Source organism: Rhamphochromis longiceps, linkage group LG6, assembly GCF_057381845.1.
Source record: "Rhamphochromis longiceps isolate RC_006_pf linkage group LG6, R_longiceps_female_GT1.1, whole genome shotgun sequence".
NCBI classification, from domain to species: domain Eukaryota; kingdom Metazoa; phylum Chordata; class Actinopteri; order Cichliformes; family Cichlidae; genus Rhamphochromis; species Rhamphochromis longiceps.
This window is the reverse complement of record NC_140562.1, coordinates 27,653,446-27,666,373: the sequence shown is the minus strand read 5'-3', so window position 1 is coordinate 27,666,373 and position 12,928 is coordinate 27,653,446. Positions and strand designations below refer to the sequence as shown.

General features: G+C 40.0%; 1 protein-coding gene across 1 annotated transcript; it reads left to right on the top strand.

The window, feature by feature from the left end:
* Positions 1–2,631: 2,631 nt before the first annotated feature.
* Positions 2,632–12,721, top strand: LOC146668163 (recombining binding protein suppressor of hairless-like). The gene is made up of 11 exons (XM_085410009.1): positions 2,632–2,740; positions 3,352–3,390; positions 3,515–3,610; positions 3,685–3,850; positions 4,513–4,687; positions 4,813–4,950; positions 5,040–5,152; positions 6,781–6,921; positions 9,112–9,267; positions 9,420–9,523; positions 9,612–12,721. Exons 1-11 carry the CDS (start codon positions 2,721–2,723, stop codon positions 9,952–9,954), a joined length of 1,491 nt encoding a protein of 496 aa, XP_085266135.1. The 5' UTR covers positions 2,632–2,720; the 3' UTR covers positions 9,955–12,721.
* Positions 12,722–12,928: the final 207 nt, after the last annotated feature.

The following is a 12,928-nucleotide window of genomic DNA, read 5'->3' as shown; positions in this document are numbered from 1 at the left end:
TCGAGATTGATTTCCTATAATATGGTAATTTCTGTTCTATATGTGAAAGAATTCTAAACAAAAAAATGTCATATGGGGGATTTGTGTAGCAACACAGTGACATGTCACAAAAGAAAAAACAACAGTGGGTATCCACCACATGGCACTAGAGCAGCTTTAATGCTACAGGTCCTAAAACTCTACTTGAGAGCCATTCTTCCAAAAAATATTCCCTCATTTGGTGTTACAGTGGTGATGAGGAGGAGATGAAATTTCTCTCAGATGGTCATTTTTACCCCTCAGCTGTAAAAGGCTGATGTCATTGGGCAAGCAGGCAGGTGACGTGGTCACCCAAGTTTCTGAATGCAACAACTCAATAACCAGGTGAACGTAGGACTTTTAAACAGATTAAATCTTGGATAGGTTTGAATCCCAGTGACATTGACCTCAAATTCAGAGGTCATCTTTTTTGAAAATCATATGGGATTTTCAAATTTATACCACATGTGCATCTAATAGGAGGATGAGGGTGCCAGTATTTGTTTTAATACCCGATTCTCTTTATTTCAATAGTGGCAAAAAGTCAAGTAATTGGTACAATGATGTATTTATTTGAAGTGTGCCCTCTTTCTAAGAGAAGAAGTAGACCCAAACAAGGGCAGTAACAGTGTAACGGAGCCAACAGATGTTGTCATTGAATGGGTTCAGCACTGAGGCCTGTGTGGTTGTCTTGATCTATGAAACACATAGATAATAAATTGGACTGGGTTAAAACACCACTGCACTCTACAGAAAGCGCCAGAGTCTTCTCTATTTTCTGAGGCGGCTGAGGTCTTTCAACATCTGTCAGGACAATGCTCGGGATTTTCTGTGAGTCTGTTGTGGCCAGTGCCATCCTCTATGCTGTTGCATACTGGGGCAGCAGGTTGAGGGTCGCAGATGCTAACAGACTCAATAAACTGATCCACAAGGCCAGTAATGTTTCCATGATGGAGCTGTATTCCCTTAAGCTGGTGTCAGAGAAGCGGATGTTGTCCAAGATAAGGACAACATCATGAGGACCTCCCACCCAGGCCATGATGTGCTGGGCAGTCACAAGAGCACGTTCAGTGAGAGAATGGGATTACCCCAATGCACCACTGCAGGACAAATCATTCCTCCCTGTACAACCTGCACAGTACACACTGCAATAGTTACAACCTTTTACATATCCTCTACATTGAAAGTAAAACGGTTTTACAATTTAGAGTAAAATGTCAGTCATCTATATTTTATCTGTGTAATATTCTGGATATTTATTATTGAGCTCTTTGTATATGTTACAGCTATTTCTTATATTTTGTAACATATTGCATTATTTAATTTAGTTCAGTCTGTTACTGTTCTTGTTGTCTTGGAGCAACACTAACCACATAATTTCCTTAGGGGTTAATACAGTATCCTGATTCTCAAATGCATTTGCTCTCCTTTTTCCACATCCACCACTGATCTCCCACATGTGAACTCCATCCATCCATCCATTCGCTTCCGCTTATCCTTTTCAGGGTCGCGGGGGGCACTGGAGCCTATCCCAGTTGTCATAGGGCGAGAGGCGGGGTACACCCTGGACAGGTCGCCAGTCTGTCGCAGGGCCAACACACAGGGACGGACAACCATTCGCACTCACATTCACACCTAGTGGCAATTTGGATTATCCAATTAACCTATCCCCACAAGTTGCATGTCTTTGGACGGTGGGAGGAAGCCGGAGTACCCGGAGTGAACCCACGCAAACACGGGGAGAACATGCAAACTCCACACAGAAAGACCCCGGCCTGATGGTAGAATTGAACTCAGGACCTTCTTGCTGTGCGGCAACAGTGCTAACCACCGTGCCACCGTGCTGCCCCACATGTGAACTCATCTTTTGTAATGATGCGCTGCCAATCTACTAAAATCTATATTATTCTATTAATGATCCTGCATTAAGATGTAACTGAGGAAGAGCTACTCTTCCTCAGTTTTTCCTGACACTTTACACAGTGTGCCTGAGAATCACAATTTAAATGTGGTGATGTATCCCATATATCTAAATCCAGCTGCCTTACTCGCTATTACAACTCAAGCGGGTTAAGCAATCTTTGACCCTCCTTCTAGACTACGTTATTGTAGATATTCCCTCTTGGCCTCTTTTACTTGTAACAGGCTCTGTGGAAGCATCTGCATTCACTGTGATTCTCCACTCTTCCCATTTAAGGTCTGTGCTTTAATCTTCCACTCTCCCATATATTTCCAGTGCTGTAGTTCATATAACACATATCTATCCCGTGGCCGTGTTTCTAGCTCCTCAGCACAGAAAGGTGCAGCCTGCTTCGTTGCTCAATAAGCGTGGGAATCGAGTTACAGCGCGCGCGCCCTGTGGGAAAAAAACAGAGCGAGTTGTGAAGGCGGTAGATCTCGCGATAAAACTACCCTTCCTTCATGCGTGTGTATTGTGAGAGTTTTTCCGTTCTCGCGCGACGCTGCAACTTTCCCACGCCTGTTGTTGTGGCGTCTGCCCTCTGCCCGTCGCCCCTCCCTCGCCCTCTTCTCACCCCCTTTTGCCCCGTCACTCTCCCCTCCCTCCCTCTTTCGTTCCCTTCTTTTCCTTCCAGTCTGCTTCTTCTTCTGTTGTGCCGTTGGCTTTGGTCAGGGAACTGGGGGAGGGATCTCGCGATTGTTGGGACTTTTTTTTTTCCGGGGGGGGGAGAGTTATTCGGAAGATGGCGCCCGTTGTAACGGGGTAAGTGCAGAAATTTAAAGCTGTATGTTTTCAAAACCTGACTGTTTTTATTTGGGGAAGATATTGGCAGTTGGTACTACTTTTTTGGTGGGGGAGCGATGTTTTTCGGTGTTGTTAGTAGGCATATCACACATAATAGTACTACCTTGTGGCACGGTGCGGGCTCAGTTGTGCAAAACTATTCTTCGAAGTATCGCCTGCTTTCTATACAGTTTATTGAACTGCCCTATCAAGAAAGTTTCAAACAATTTCAGAAACTTTTTTTTGCCAGTTTAAGTTTTTTATTTTGGCTTAATATTTTTTAAGAGTTGACTACATCAGCATAACACCCTCAGAGAAAACTGCAACTTTGTCAGATACTGAAGAAAGAAATAAAATTTGGCTTAGCTCATTAAAACAAACGATTCCCATTTTGTTCAAAGGCTTTCTTTCTTCAGCGTTTTTCCTAATTTTCTTCTAATCCAAAAAACGTTTAAAGAAAATCACATCGCCTCTATTAAATCTGTTTTCTTACATACTCTCCCTCAAGCTTATTTTACGTTTCTGCTGCACTAACCCCAGCACTAAAACCACGTGTAAAAGACTTTTCCCCTGATGTTTTTGTTTTGCAGGAAGTTTGGTGAGCGACCTCAGCCACAGCGATTAACAAGGTGGAGTGTGAGAAACACAGCCAGCTGTTCCCCGTGCAATCTTAGACTTTATAATCTAGGGGAAAAAATGATCATGTCATTAAAAAGTGCTCTAAAAGGTTTAATGCGTTTCTCCACATTGCAGGGAAGCCATGAGGAACTACTTGAAGGACAAAGATGATCAAACGGTGCTCATTCTACACGCAAAAGTCGCACAAAAGTCATATGGCAATGAAAAAAGGTTTGTGTGGCACTGCTAAGTTTCATTGTGTTTAAAGAAAAATGTCTCACTTTACTTCTTCTTGTGCCACTTAGGTTTTTCTGTCCTCCACCGTGTGTATATCTGATGGGCACCGGATGGCAAAAGAAGTTGGAAAAAATGGAGAAGGAGGGCTGTACTGAGCAGGAGGCCCAGCCTTGTGCCTTCATTGGAATTGGCAACAGTGAGCAGGAGATGCAGCAGCTCAATCTGGAGGGCAAGGTGGGTAGTTATAATGGCACTACAGATTCAGTGATTTAGAGGCTAAACATCTGTGTCAGATAGTTGCCTTGTTGACTGCTATCAGGAGTTTGCTTTTTCTGAGATAAGATGACTTCCATCGATGGCAGTGCCTGATGTTTGTCTGCTGTCTTATTAATTTTCCTGTGTGGGATCCAGTTACAATTTGTATGATTAAATTTGTGTTCAGTTTGTGATAAGAGGTTGACAGATGTTAAAATGGTTCTTTTAAGTGAAGATTTATTGTCTCCCTGACAACACTCTTCACGTTGGATCTTTAAGATAGAGAAGAAAGAGATGTTATCTCTTTAGATCAGCTTTTGATTATTTTCTCAGCCGATGAATAAGCAGGTCGCTTGCTTTTTCTCAGTGCTCCATAAGTGCTATGCTAAGCAAAGTAACAGAAGTAACCACAGGGGTCAGATATACAGATGCTTTGCTGTGCAATTTCCCCTGTTGGCTGCTGCAGAAACCATGAAAACCAGAAACCAACCTTATTAACCATGTTCACGCTGTAGCTGATATTACTGCACATCGGCATGTTTTCGCATTGCACAGATGCTGCTAATGAGCCTGTTCTCCAGTAGGAGATATGAGAGAAGCAAAAATAAAAGTCCCCTAACCTTTGTCTTCTCCCCGGGTAGCACTTCTGCACAGCTAAGACGCTGTATATCAGTGACTCAGATAAAAGGAAGCACTTCATGCTATCTGTAAAGATGTTGTATGGAAACAGTGCCAACATTGGAGTCTTCTTCAGCAAGAGGATCAAGGTCATCTCCAAGCCCTCCAAGAAGAAACAGTCCTTGAAAAATGCTGATTGTGAGTTGCTGGACACACATAAATCGAAGAGTGCTGAATGGTTTCACAACAGCTTGATGTTTAAGTTGGATTTGAAAATGATTTTCTTTTTCCAGTTTCACTTTCTGTTTTTTATTCCCCTCCAGTATGTATAGCATCTGGGACAAAGGTGGCCTTGTTTAACCGCCTGCGTTCCCAGACGGTCAGTACCAGGTATCTCCATGTGGAGGGGGGAAACTTTCATGCCAGCTCTCAACAGTGGGGTGCCTTCTACATTCACCTCTGTGAGCTACACTTTTTTCTTTTATATCGTGTAAGATTTTAAATAAGAGACATTTAATCTTTTTTTAAATTGTTATTTTCTTTTATTTAGTGGACGATGATGAGTCTGAAGGGGAGGAGTTTGCTGTAAGAGATGGCTATATTCACTATGGCCAGACAGTCAAATTGGTTTGTTCTGTGACTGGCATGGCCCTGCCAAGACTGGTATGTGGCACTTTTTTATTTCTGTTGTCTGTTTGTGAGAAAATGAGCTGCTTGTAGTGGCGTCCAGGTGTCACTGTATCATACAAATGAGTGATTTCTATAAAAGAAAACACACAAAAAAGGGTATTCCCTGTAGCCTGGCATAAATTACAAAATTAAATATAGAATCCAAAACTGTAAACAAATTTAATTTTGCTGGACAGCTGGCCAAATTCACATCGGAGTCTGTTGACTCACCTGTAGAGCAAAGCCTCAAGTGGCCAGTCAAGGAACTGCATTTCTATATTGGCAGAATAACAGTGGGGATTTGGGGGGAAAGAGAGCAAGGACCAGAGAGGTGATGATAAAATGAAGAATGATGCAAGTTTGACAGCGTGGGAAAGCAGAAATGACAAAGAGATTAATAATAGCAGTAAAAGCCCACACAGTCTAAATCAAGGTTTCCTAACATAGTCTGACATTCATGTGTGTGCCCAGTAGGGCTGGGTATCGTCACTGATTTCTAGAATCGATTCGATTCCGATTCACAAGGTCCCGAATCAATTCGATTCGAATCAATTTAAATCTTGGAAATTTTGCCTCAGACAGTCAGAAATATTATAATTCAGATCAGTACATTTACATATTTTTGTATCTATAAAAAGGAAGCTGACACTCGCAAAACTTTATCAAAGGTGTAAGCAAAGTAGCTGAAGATAAAACACAGGAAAAACATGAAGGTGGTTTTCCTGGCCTGGGATTTTATAAAAATATTCTGCAGTACATCAAAAACGAAAGAAAACCATTAATCAACATATGAACATTACCTCTGAAGTTACAGGGGTTTTATCAGAGACACAGCTAAGTGTTTTGCATTTTGCATAATTTTAAAAAGTTTACATTTGTTCAGAAGCCTATTGAACAGCAGAAATGAGGATTTATTTTCGGTAGTAAGTAAAAGGGAAAAAAACAGCGGCCGACAGCGCTGTAAACAACGGTAGACTTGTGCGTAACAAGCAAGCGAATAATGCAGAAAACAGATTTTTAGACGGGAAACTGTTCTTGAAGTACAGAGAGAAAGTGAGAGAGAGCTGTGCATGAAGTGTGGTTGAAGCAAAACAGCAAAAGTCAGAGGGAATTCATGACGTTTTTGTTTTTTTTTTTTTATTGAAGCGTAACTCTTTTGCTGCTGGTTCGGTCAATAATGTTTGGAGAGAGATAAAACTAACAGCTTTAGAATCAGCGCAAAAAGGGCGTAAATACAAAGCGCGGACCCGCCGAAACATCGGTATCAGCGAGCTGTCGGCTTTCAGCCCCGACCGTGTCCGTGCCGTCGGGTGAGAAGGCGACATCTCACTGATTCTGGTCCGTCGGCGGGTCCGAGCTTTGTGTTTACATCTTTGTGCAGAATCTGTGTGCCTGCTCTCATTTACTGTTTTAGCTGTTTGGTGGTTCTTGAAATTTTGTGAGGTTTAACCTGAGATTCTGGCATTTCGGGCAAAATAAATTAATATTAAAAAAAATCGATTCAAGATTTTAATGAATCGATATCACGTTATCCAAGCCAGAATCGATTTTAATCGATAAATCGATTATCAAAACCCACCCCTAGTGACCAGTACTTACAATAAGTGTGTTATGATCCCCAGATCATTCGAAAAGTGGACAAGCAAGCAGCTTTAATGGATGCTGATGACCCGGTGTCCCAGCTTCACAAGTGTGCCTTTTACCTGAAAGATACAGACAGGATGTATCTCTGTCTATCACAGGAGAGGATCATCCAGTTCCAGGTGTGCAAAGTCTGACACACATAGACATGTATATATTCAATTATTTCAACTTTGTTTTTGTGAAATCAAGTTATATTAGAATTTTTTTGTGATGAGCAGGTATCAAAACAGTAATAAATTGCTGCTGTTGCTAAGGAGAGGAAATCTGCCAGTAGTGCCGTTTGGAGTATTTTCTTGTTGAAGGGTGACTATGGACTGACTCAAAATCCAGACTGATCCAGAATTAAACAGGTTTGAAGTATGTCTAAAGCAGAAGTAAACATATTTTTTGAGTTTGTATCACTAAAGAAAAATGCAATAACCACATGAATTATTCAGCTGGTAAATGCAGCTAGTAAATCTGAATTATTAAAAAAAAGAGAGAAGTGCACAAAATTAGGTCTTGATATTAAAATTAGGATTGGAAATCAAGAAGAAATAATCAGCATTCTGTGCTCTGAAATGTTTAAGGCATATCTGTAGTGCTGACTTGCAAGCTCTCATGTCAGCTCCACTGGAGTGTGGTGTGCTACTTACATTAACATAAAATCGCAATTTATACATAATAATTTTATTGGTGTTCTTAAGGAACAGTTACTATGGGCTGAATTGCCAACTGCAGTCTGTATTCTGTGACTAGTAGTGCTGATGTCAATGGGTCAGGATGATTCATTCCTCAGAGAAAGTTAGTCATGTGTCCTAGCCTATTTCAATAAATATAGTTTTCTGGTGTAAAATGATAACTGCAAAGGTTGATGTTGGTGTTGGTCATCAGGTCTTTGTCAGTGTGGATCTCCTTAAAACAAACCCCTTCTTTAGTTCTTCATTCTTAGGAAGTTTAAAAAAGTAGGCTGAACTATTTTGCAATTTCTGCAATCCAAGGAAGAGCAGCTGCAGTAAAGGTTTTGAAAGCTGAAGGTGTAGCAACTTCATATACAGGAAGACTACTGATACTTATCCCCTGTAGCATTTATAAGTCTTAGGTTTGGGGCAGGATTCATGCTAAGGCTTGGTGAGTATGTTGCTGCGATTCTGACTCTAAAAATTGATTAAATAATAGAAACAAGCGACTTGTTTTTGTTGTTATTATTATTTTTTATTATTTCTAACAGTATAATGAGTTAAGAAAACATTTGTGGTTTTGCTTTTCACAGACTTTTTGGAGCATTTCACTACCTGTAAATATTTGGGTTGTGAAATGCAGCCAATAGAATAGTCAGTAAAATGTTTTATGAGCTGAGTAACATGTTTTTAGTACTTAAGAGAAAGTCCTAACTGTTTTACCAACTCCTCTCCAAGCCCTTTGGTTTTTTGGTAATGTCGCTACATAAAGAAGAGTTGTATCATACTGTATGAAGGCATCAGGAAAAGCACAACCTATGACCGCATTTTAGAATGTAATGTTGAACTTACATTACCTTTTTGACCAGGACCGTGAATACCAAATGTCAAACATTTTGACAAATGTTTTAATGACTGTGTGAATAATATTTAACTGCCACGTTTTCCTTCATATATTTTGTATACAGCAGGTAAAATGAGAACTGAACACGTCATCAGTTTTCAAAGTAAATATATTTCTAAAAGTGCTGTTGACATGATATTTTCACCAGATGTTGGTAACAACCCATCCAGTCTGACACATGCGGACAAATCAAACCATAGATGACCTGCTGTGTGTTATATGTGGCTGTTCCTACTTTTTTTTTTTAATGTATCTATATACTACTGCAAATAATCAGTATATAGTTCAGTTAAAAATATAGGTAATTATTACTGAAGGTTTTTTTTCTTTACAGATAAGAGTTTGACATTTTTATTTTCTTATCCAGAGAAATTGTAATTTAAAAATAAAAACTATGTATGATTTTATTTGGCATGGGGCTACCTAAGAGTTTGTTATTAGAAACATTTTGGTTTTAGTTTTTTTTGGTTTTGTTTTTCTTGCAAAGACAGATTTGGTCGTATAAATATAAACAGTGTTGGTGTGTTTGAAACAAACCAATAATTAGAAGAATCTGTTTGTCACAGATAAATATTAATAGAGCTGTTTTAGAGCAGTACTTACAGCAGCCATTTGTATGATTTGAGCACCAGTTTCTAGAGTTAAACATAACAGTCCGAGCCTCTATCAGCCACCATGATGGTGCCTGGTTGGACATAACTGTACGGAATTAAAATTAATTGTGTTTCTTTTGTTTTGTTTTTCAGGCTACACCGTGCTCCAAAGAGACCAACAAGGACATGATTAATGATGGTGCTTCATGGACTATCATTAGTACTGACAAAGCAGAGTACACCTTTTATGAGGGCATGGGCCCCGTGCCCACACCAGTAACACCTGTCCCTGTGGTTGAAAGCCTGCAGGTACACATACAGCCTTTTCCGGGGAAGATATGCTCTAGTTACCAGCAAACACGAGTGACACTCTTGATACCCAAGTATACGTCTCTTTTGTTTTTATTCAACTACTATGAATCTTCTAAGACTTGATTGATTTTATGTTTGTCTCTGTCCAGTTAAATGGTGGAGGAGATGTTGCTATGTTGGAGCTGACAGGACAGAACTTCACCCCTAACCTCAGAGTTTGGTTTGGAGATGTGGAGGCAGACACCATGTACAGGTAAATATGTCTGCGAGTGTTAACTTTGTTCCCGTGTGTTTTCATTTCATTTTTTTTTAAGCCTTGTCCCATCCGCTTACTTCCTTAGATGTGGGGAGAGCATCCTTTGCGTGGTGCCAGACATCTCTGCCTTTAGGGAGGGTTGGCGCTGGGTGAGACAGCCAGTTCAGGTCCCTGTCACGCTGGTTCGCAGTGATGGAATCATCTACGCCACTGCCTTGACCTTCACGTATACCCCCGAACCAGGGCCAAGACCTCACTGCAGTGCTGCTGGAGCTATTCTGCGGTCACACAGCACCTCTTCATCATCACCCGCATCTTCATCCTCACCTTCATCTTTGATGGGTGTGCTTGGGGATGGCCACGGAGCCTACAGCAGTAGTGACTCTGGCATGTCGTCTGGGACTTCAGCTATGTCGGTGCTGTCATAGTAAAACGTGTTTTGTGATTGTGCTCTCAGTGACTGAGTGAGAAAATGTGAGCATGTTCTCCAAAGAGGCTCATGGACCTGTGAAGAATTGCACAGAAGCTAAGAAGTTCTTTGTTAGAGGAACTGTGAAACTATGAGGAGGAAAAAAAGACAACTTCAGAAGCAAGAGTTGTGATTTCTGATTGTACTGTATCACCCTCTTGTGGATTGATGTGGATATATCATAAGCTCCACTCAGAGTAACGTGATATCTATGCTCTTCATCTAAAAGAAGGTGAACTATCTAACTCCCATAGCAACATCATTTGTAAAATAACCTTTTTGTTTTGTTTTTATATACTTGGCAGGTTTGGAAGCTACTTTAACTGCTTTCTTACTACCAGCATTATGTTTGCAGATGAACACAAACTTGTAATTGCATTGAGCAAGGGAAAATTTGTAAGAATAACATAGTTTTATGGACCAAGGAATATTATTATATTATTTTATTCATATTGTATTTTATAAGTTTTTTCTGAGGTACATTTTTGTATGATACACTGCATAGTAAGATCAGTTTGTTACCAAGATAGTTTTTCATATTGTTGCCTCCCATTCCTGTTTTCTCTCAGTTGAGTCAAGATGAAAATTGCTTTTCATGTGTGTAATAGTCAGACAACAGCTTCTCACCTTTTTCTTTTCTTTTTTTTAAAGCTTACTTGCTGTCGTTAACAGTTGAGTGTGTTGCAATGAAAAAGAGTCAGTCAGTCTTTGGAAGCACTTTAGAAAATGAAGATATCTCTGTCTGCTTGCAGTTATTGGCTTGGCTGTTTTATGTTTTCCAGGCCACTGAACAGTTTTGGTTTCTCTTTTATATCAAAGATGAAATTTTTAATGAATGTAGAGTGTGTGAGTGTGTGTGTGTGAGAGAGAGAGAGAGGGAGAGAGAGAGAGAGAGAGAGAGGGAGAGAGAGAGAGAGAGAGAGAGAGAGGGGGGCAGGCCTGTAATACACTGTCAGAGTGTTCTCTCTTTAATGATTTTGCTCTTTTTGTACTCTCTGTACTGGGTCTCAAATCTAAACAAGCAGTTCCTCCTGTTACCATAGCAATGCATACAGCAGCAGTCATTTTTTTCTCCCACATATAAGTGAAGCCTTTTATAAAAAGTGTCTTATCGCTTGCATATTTTCAGAGAAAGTCAAGAAGCAAAGGAGGAATGTCAAAAATGTCTTGCTTTCTTGAAGAGCTGATCTTTAGTTTGAGCTGAGATTTAAAGGGTTTTAAAGTGAGCTCATGTACTGGGGGAAAGAAATACTATCTCTTCCCAGTAAACCAATTTATCATTAGTGTCATACTGATGCTGACCTTTTGTTGAATTTAGTTTTTTCAAACAATGCCTGAACAAAAGTTCAGCAGAGCTAATAGTCATCTTTGGCTGCCCTTTGGGTCATTAAGTGATGAGGTTGATAGGTTTGTAGCTTGAACCTATTCGCTGGAACGTTGAAGACAATATAATTACACAGCAAGCAAGACACGAAGTAGGCAAAGTTCTTGTTACTCATGCATGAGGGAGACCTGCCTGGAGCCAAGTGTCGTTCCACCACTTGACTTCCGTCAGACTCTCAGCCAGGTTCCCCATAGCACTCCTTTTATTGTGATTACATGAATATGCATAGGGTCATTAACATATAACATCTTACATAGGTATACATGTGAACAAAGAATACTGTGTGTGTGGGGGGGGGGGTCAGAGTGTGACCCCATAAACGACTTCCCAGAGGTACAGGATAAAAGTTTGAACAATCATACCAAGGTGGTAACATCCTAGTCCTACAGGATCTGACTTGCTTAATTTTGTACAAGCTGACAAGATATTATTGCATTATGCTGTTATGCTGTATAAGTTGTAAATGCGTTTTCATGGCAATAATAACTAGTTTAGTACCAGTTATACCAAGAATAAGAGATAAGAAGAGTGAGACGATGAAGAGAAGGGTACGGGTAGGAGAAGAATTCCCAGTGTGAATTATTTGTTTCAAGCCCTGCATGAACAGTCTTGAGTCAAACCTTCCTGAGACTGTTCTATGTGGGCTTTCCTTGTTCTGTCTGTATATGCATGATTCTTTTTTTACTTGGTGCTCTGTTTCAAAGACATGTTAGCTTAAATTGAATTATTACTTATTTCAAAATAGCTGTTGATGTGACAAAAGGTGCTTCTAGTAAAGGGTTAGACTGTAAAAACAAAGTGTAAATGTCCCTTCTGTGACCATCCTCTAAGCATACAACAACTGGACTCATCCGGTATGTAAAATAGGTGAATCATCTCTTAATTTCTTCCTTTCTTTCTTTTTCCTTTTCTTTTTTTTAAACACTAATGATGAAATTAGAAGCTCCAACTTTAATTGCCCTAAAAAACTGATGTCTTTGATCCTTCTCTTGGTCTGCAGGAGCAGAGGTATTTAAGATATTTGGAAATATACCTACCTGATGAAATATTTAATTGTGAATTACTGCATCACCAAGTCACAATATCCTGACTCAATTTTCCTCCAGTGTCCATGTCTTGGTGAATTGATAATATCAGTATCTGTGCATAATCTTGATGAATATGTATGCACTCTTTTCCTGTTTCTGTCTATCATGTAACCAAACATGCTGTATACTCACTTCCTGCTGGGGCCTGCTTAGACACTATCCACTGAAGCATGCTACCCGGGATAGAGGTCAAATCTGTCTGACTTATTTTTAAACTGGGAGCCGTATTGCTGGAATGAAACCTGACACTTTGTTGCTGTTAATGTTTGTGTGTTTGGTGTGTATGCCTGTGTATCCGTGTGGTCTGCTTTGGTCCATCTCTCTTTATGCTTCTAGCAATGCTTTTACTTTAACAAGAGTGTGCATCTGAGCATGTAATAAATGGCATAGCTACATATAGACATCATTAATGAACAGCTGTGCAAACATTGGCAAAACCCTTTCAAATAGCTTGAAGAATT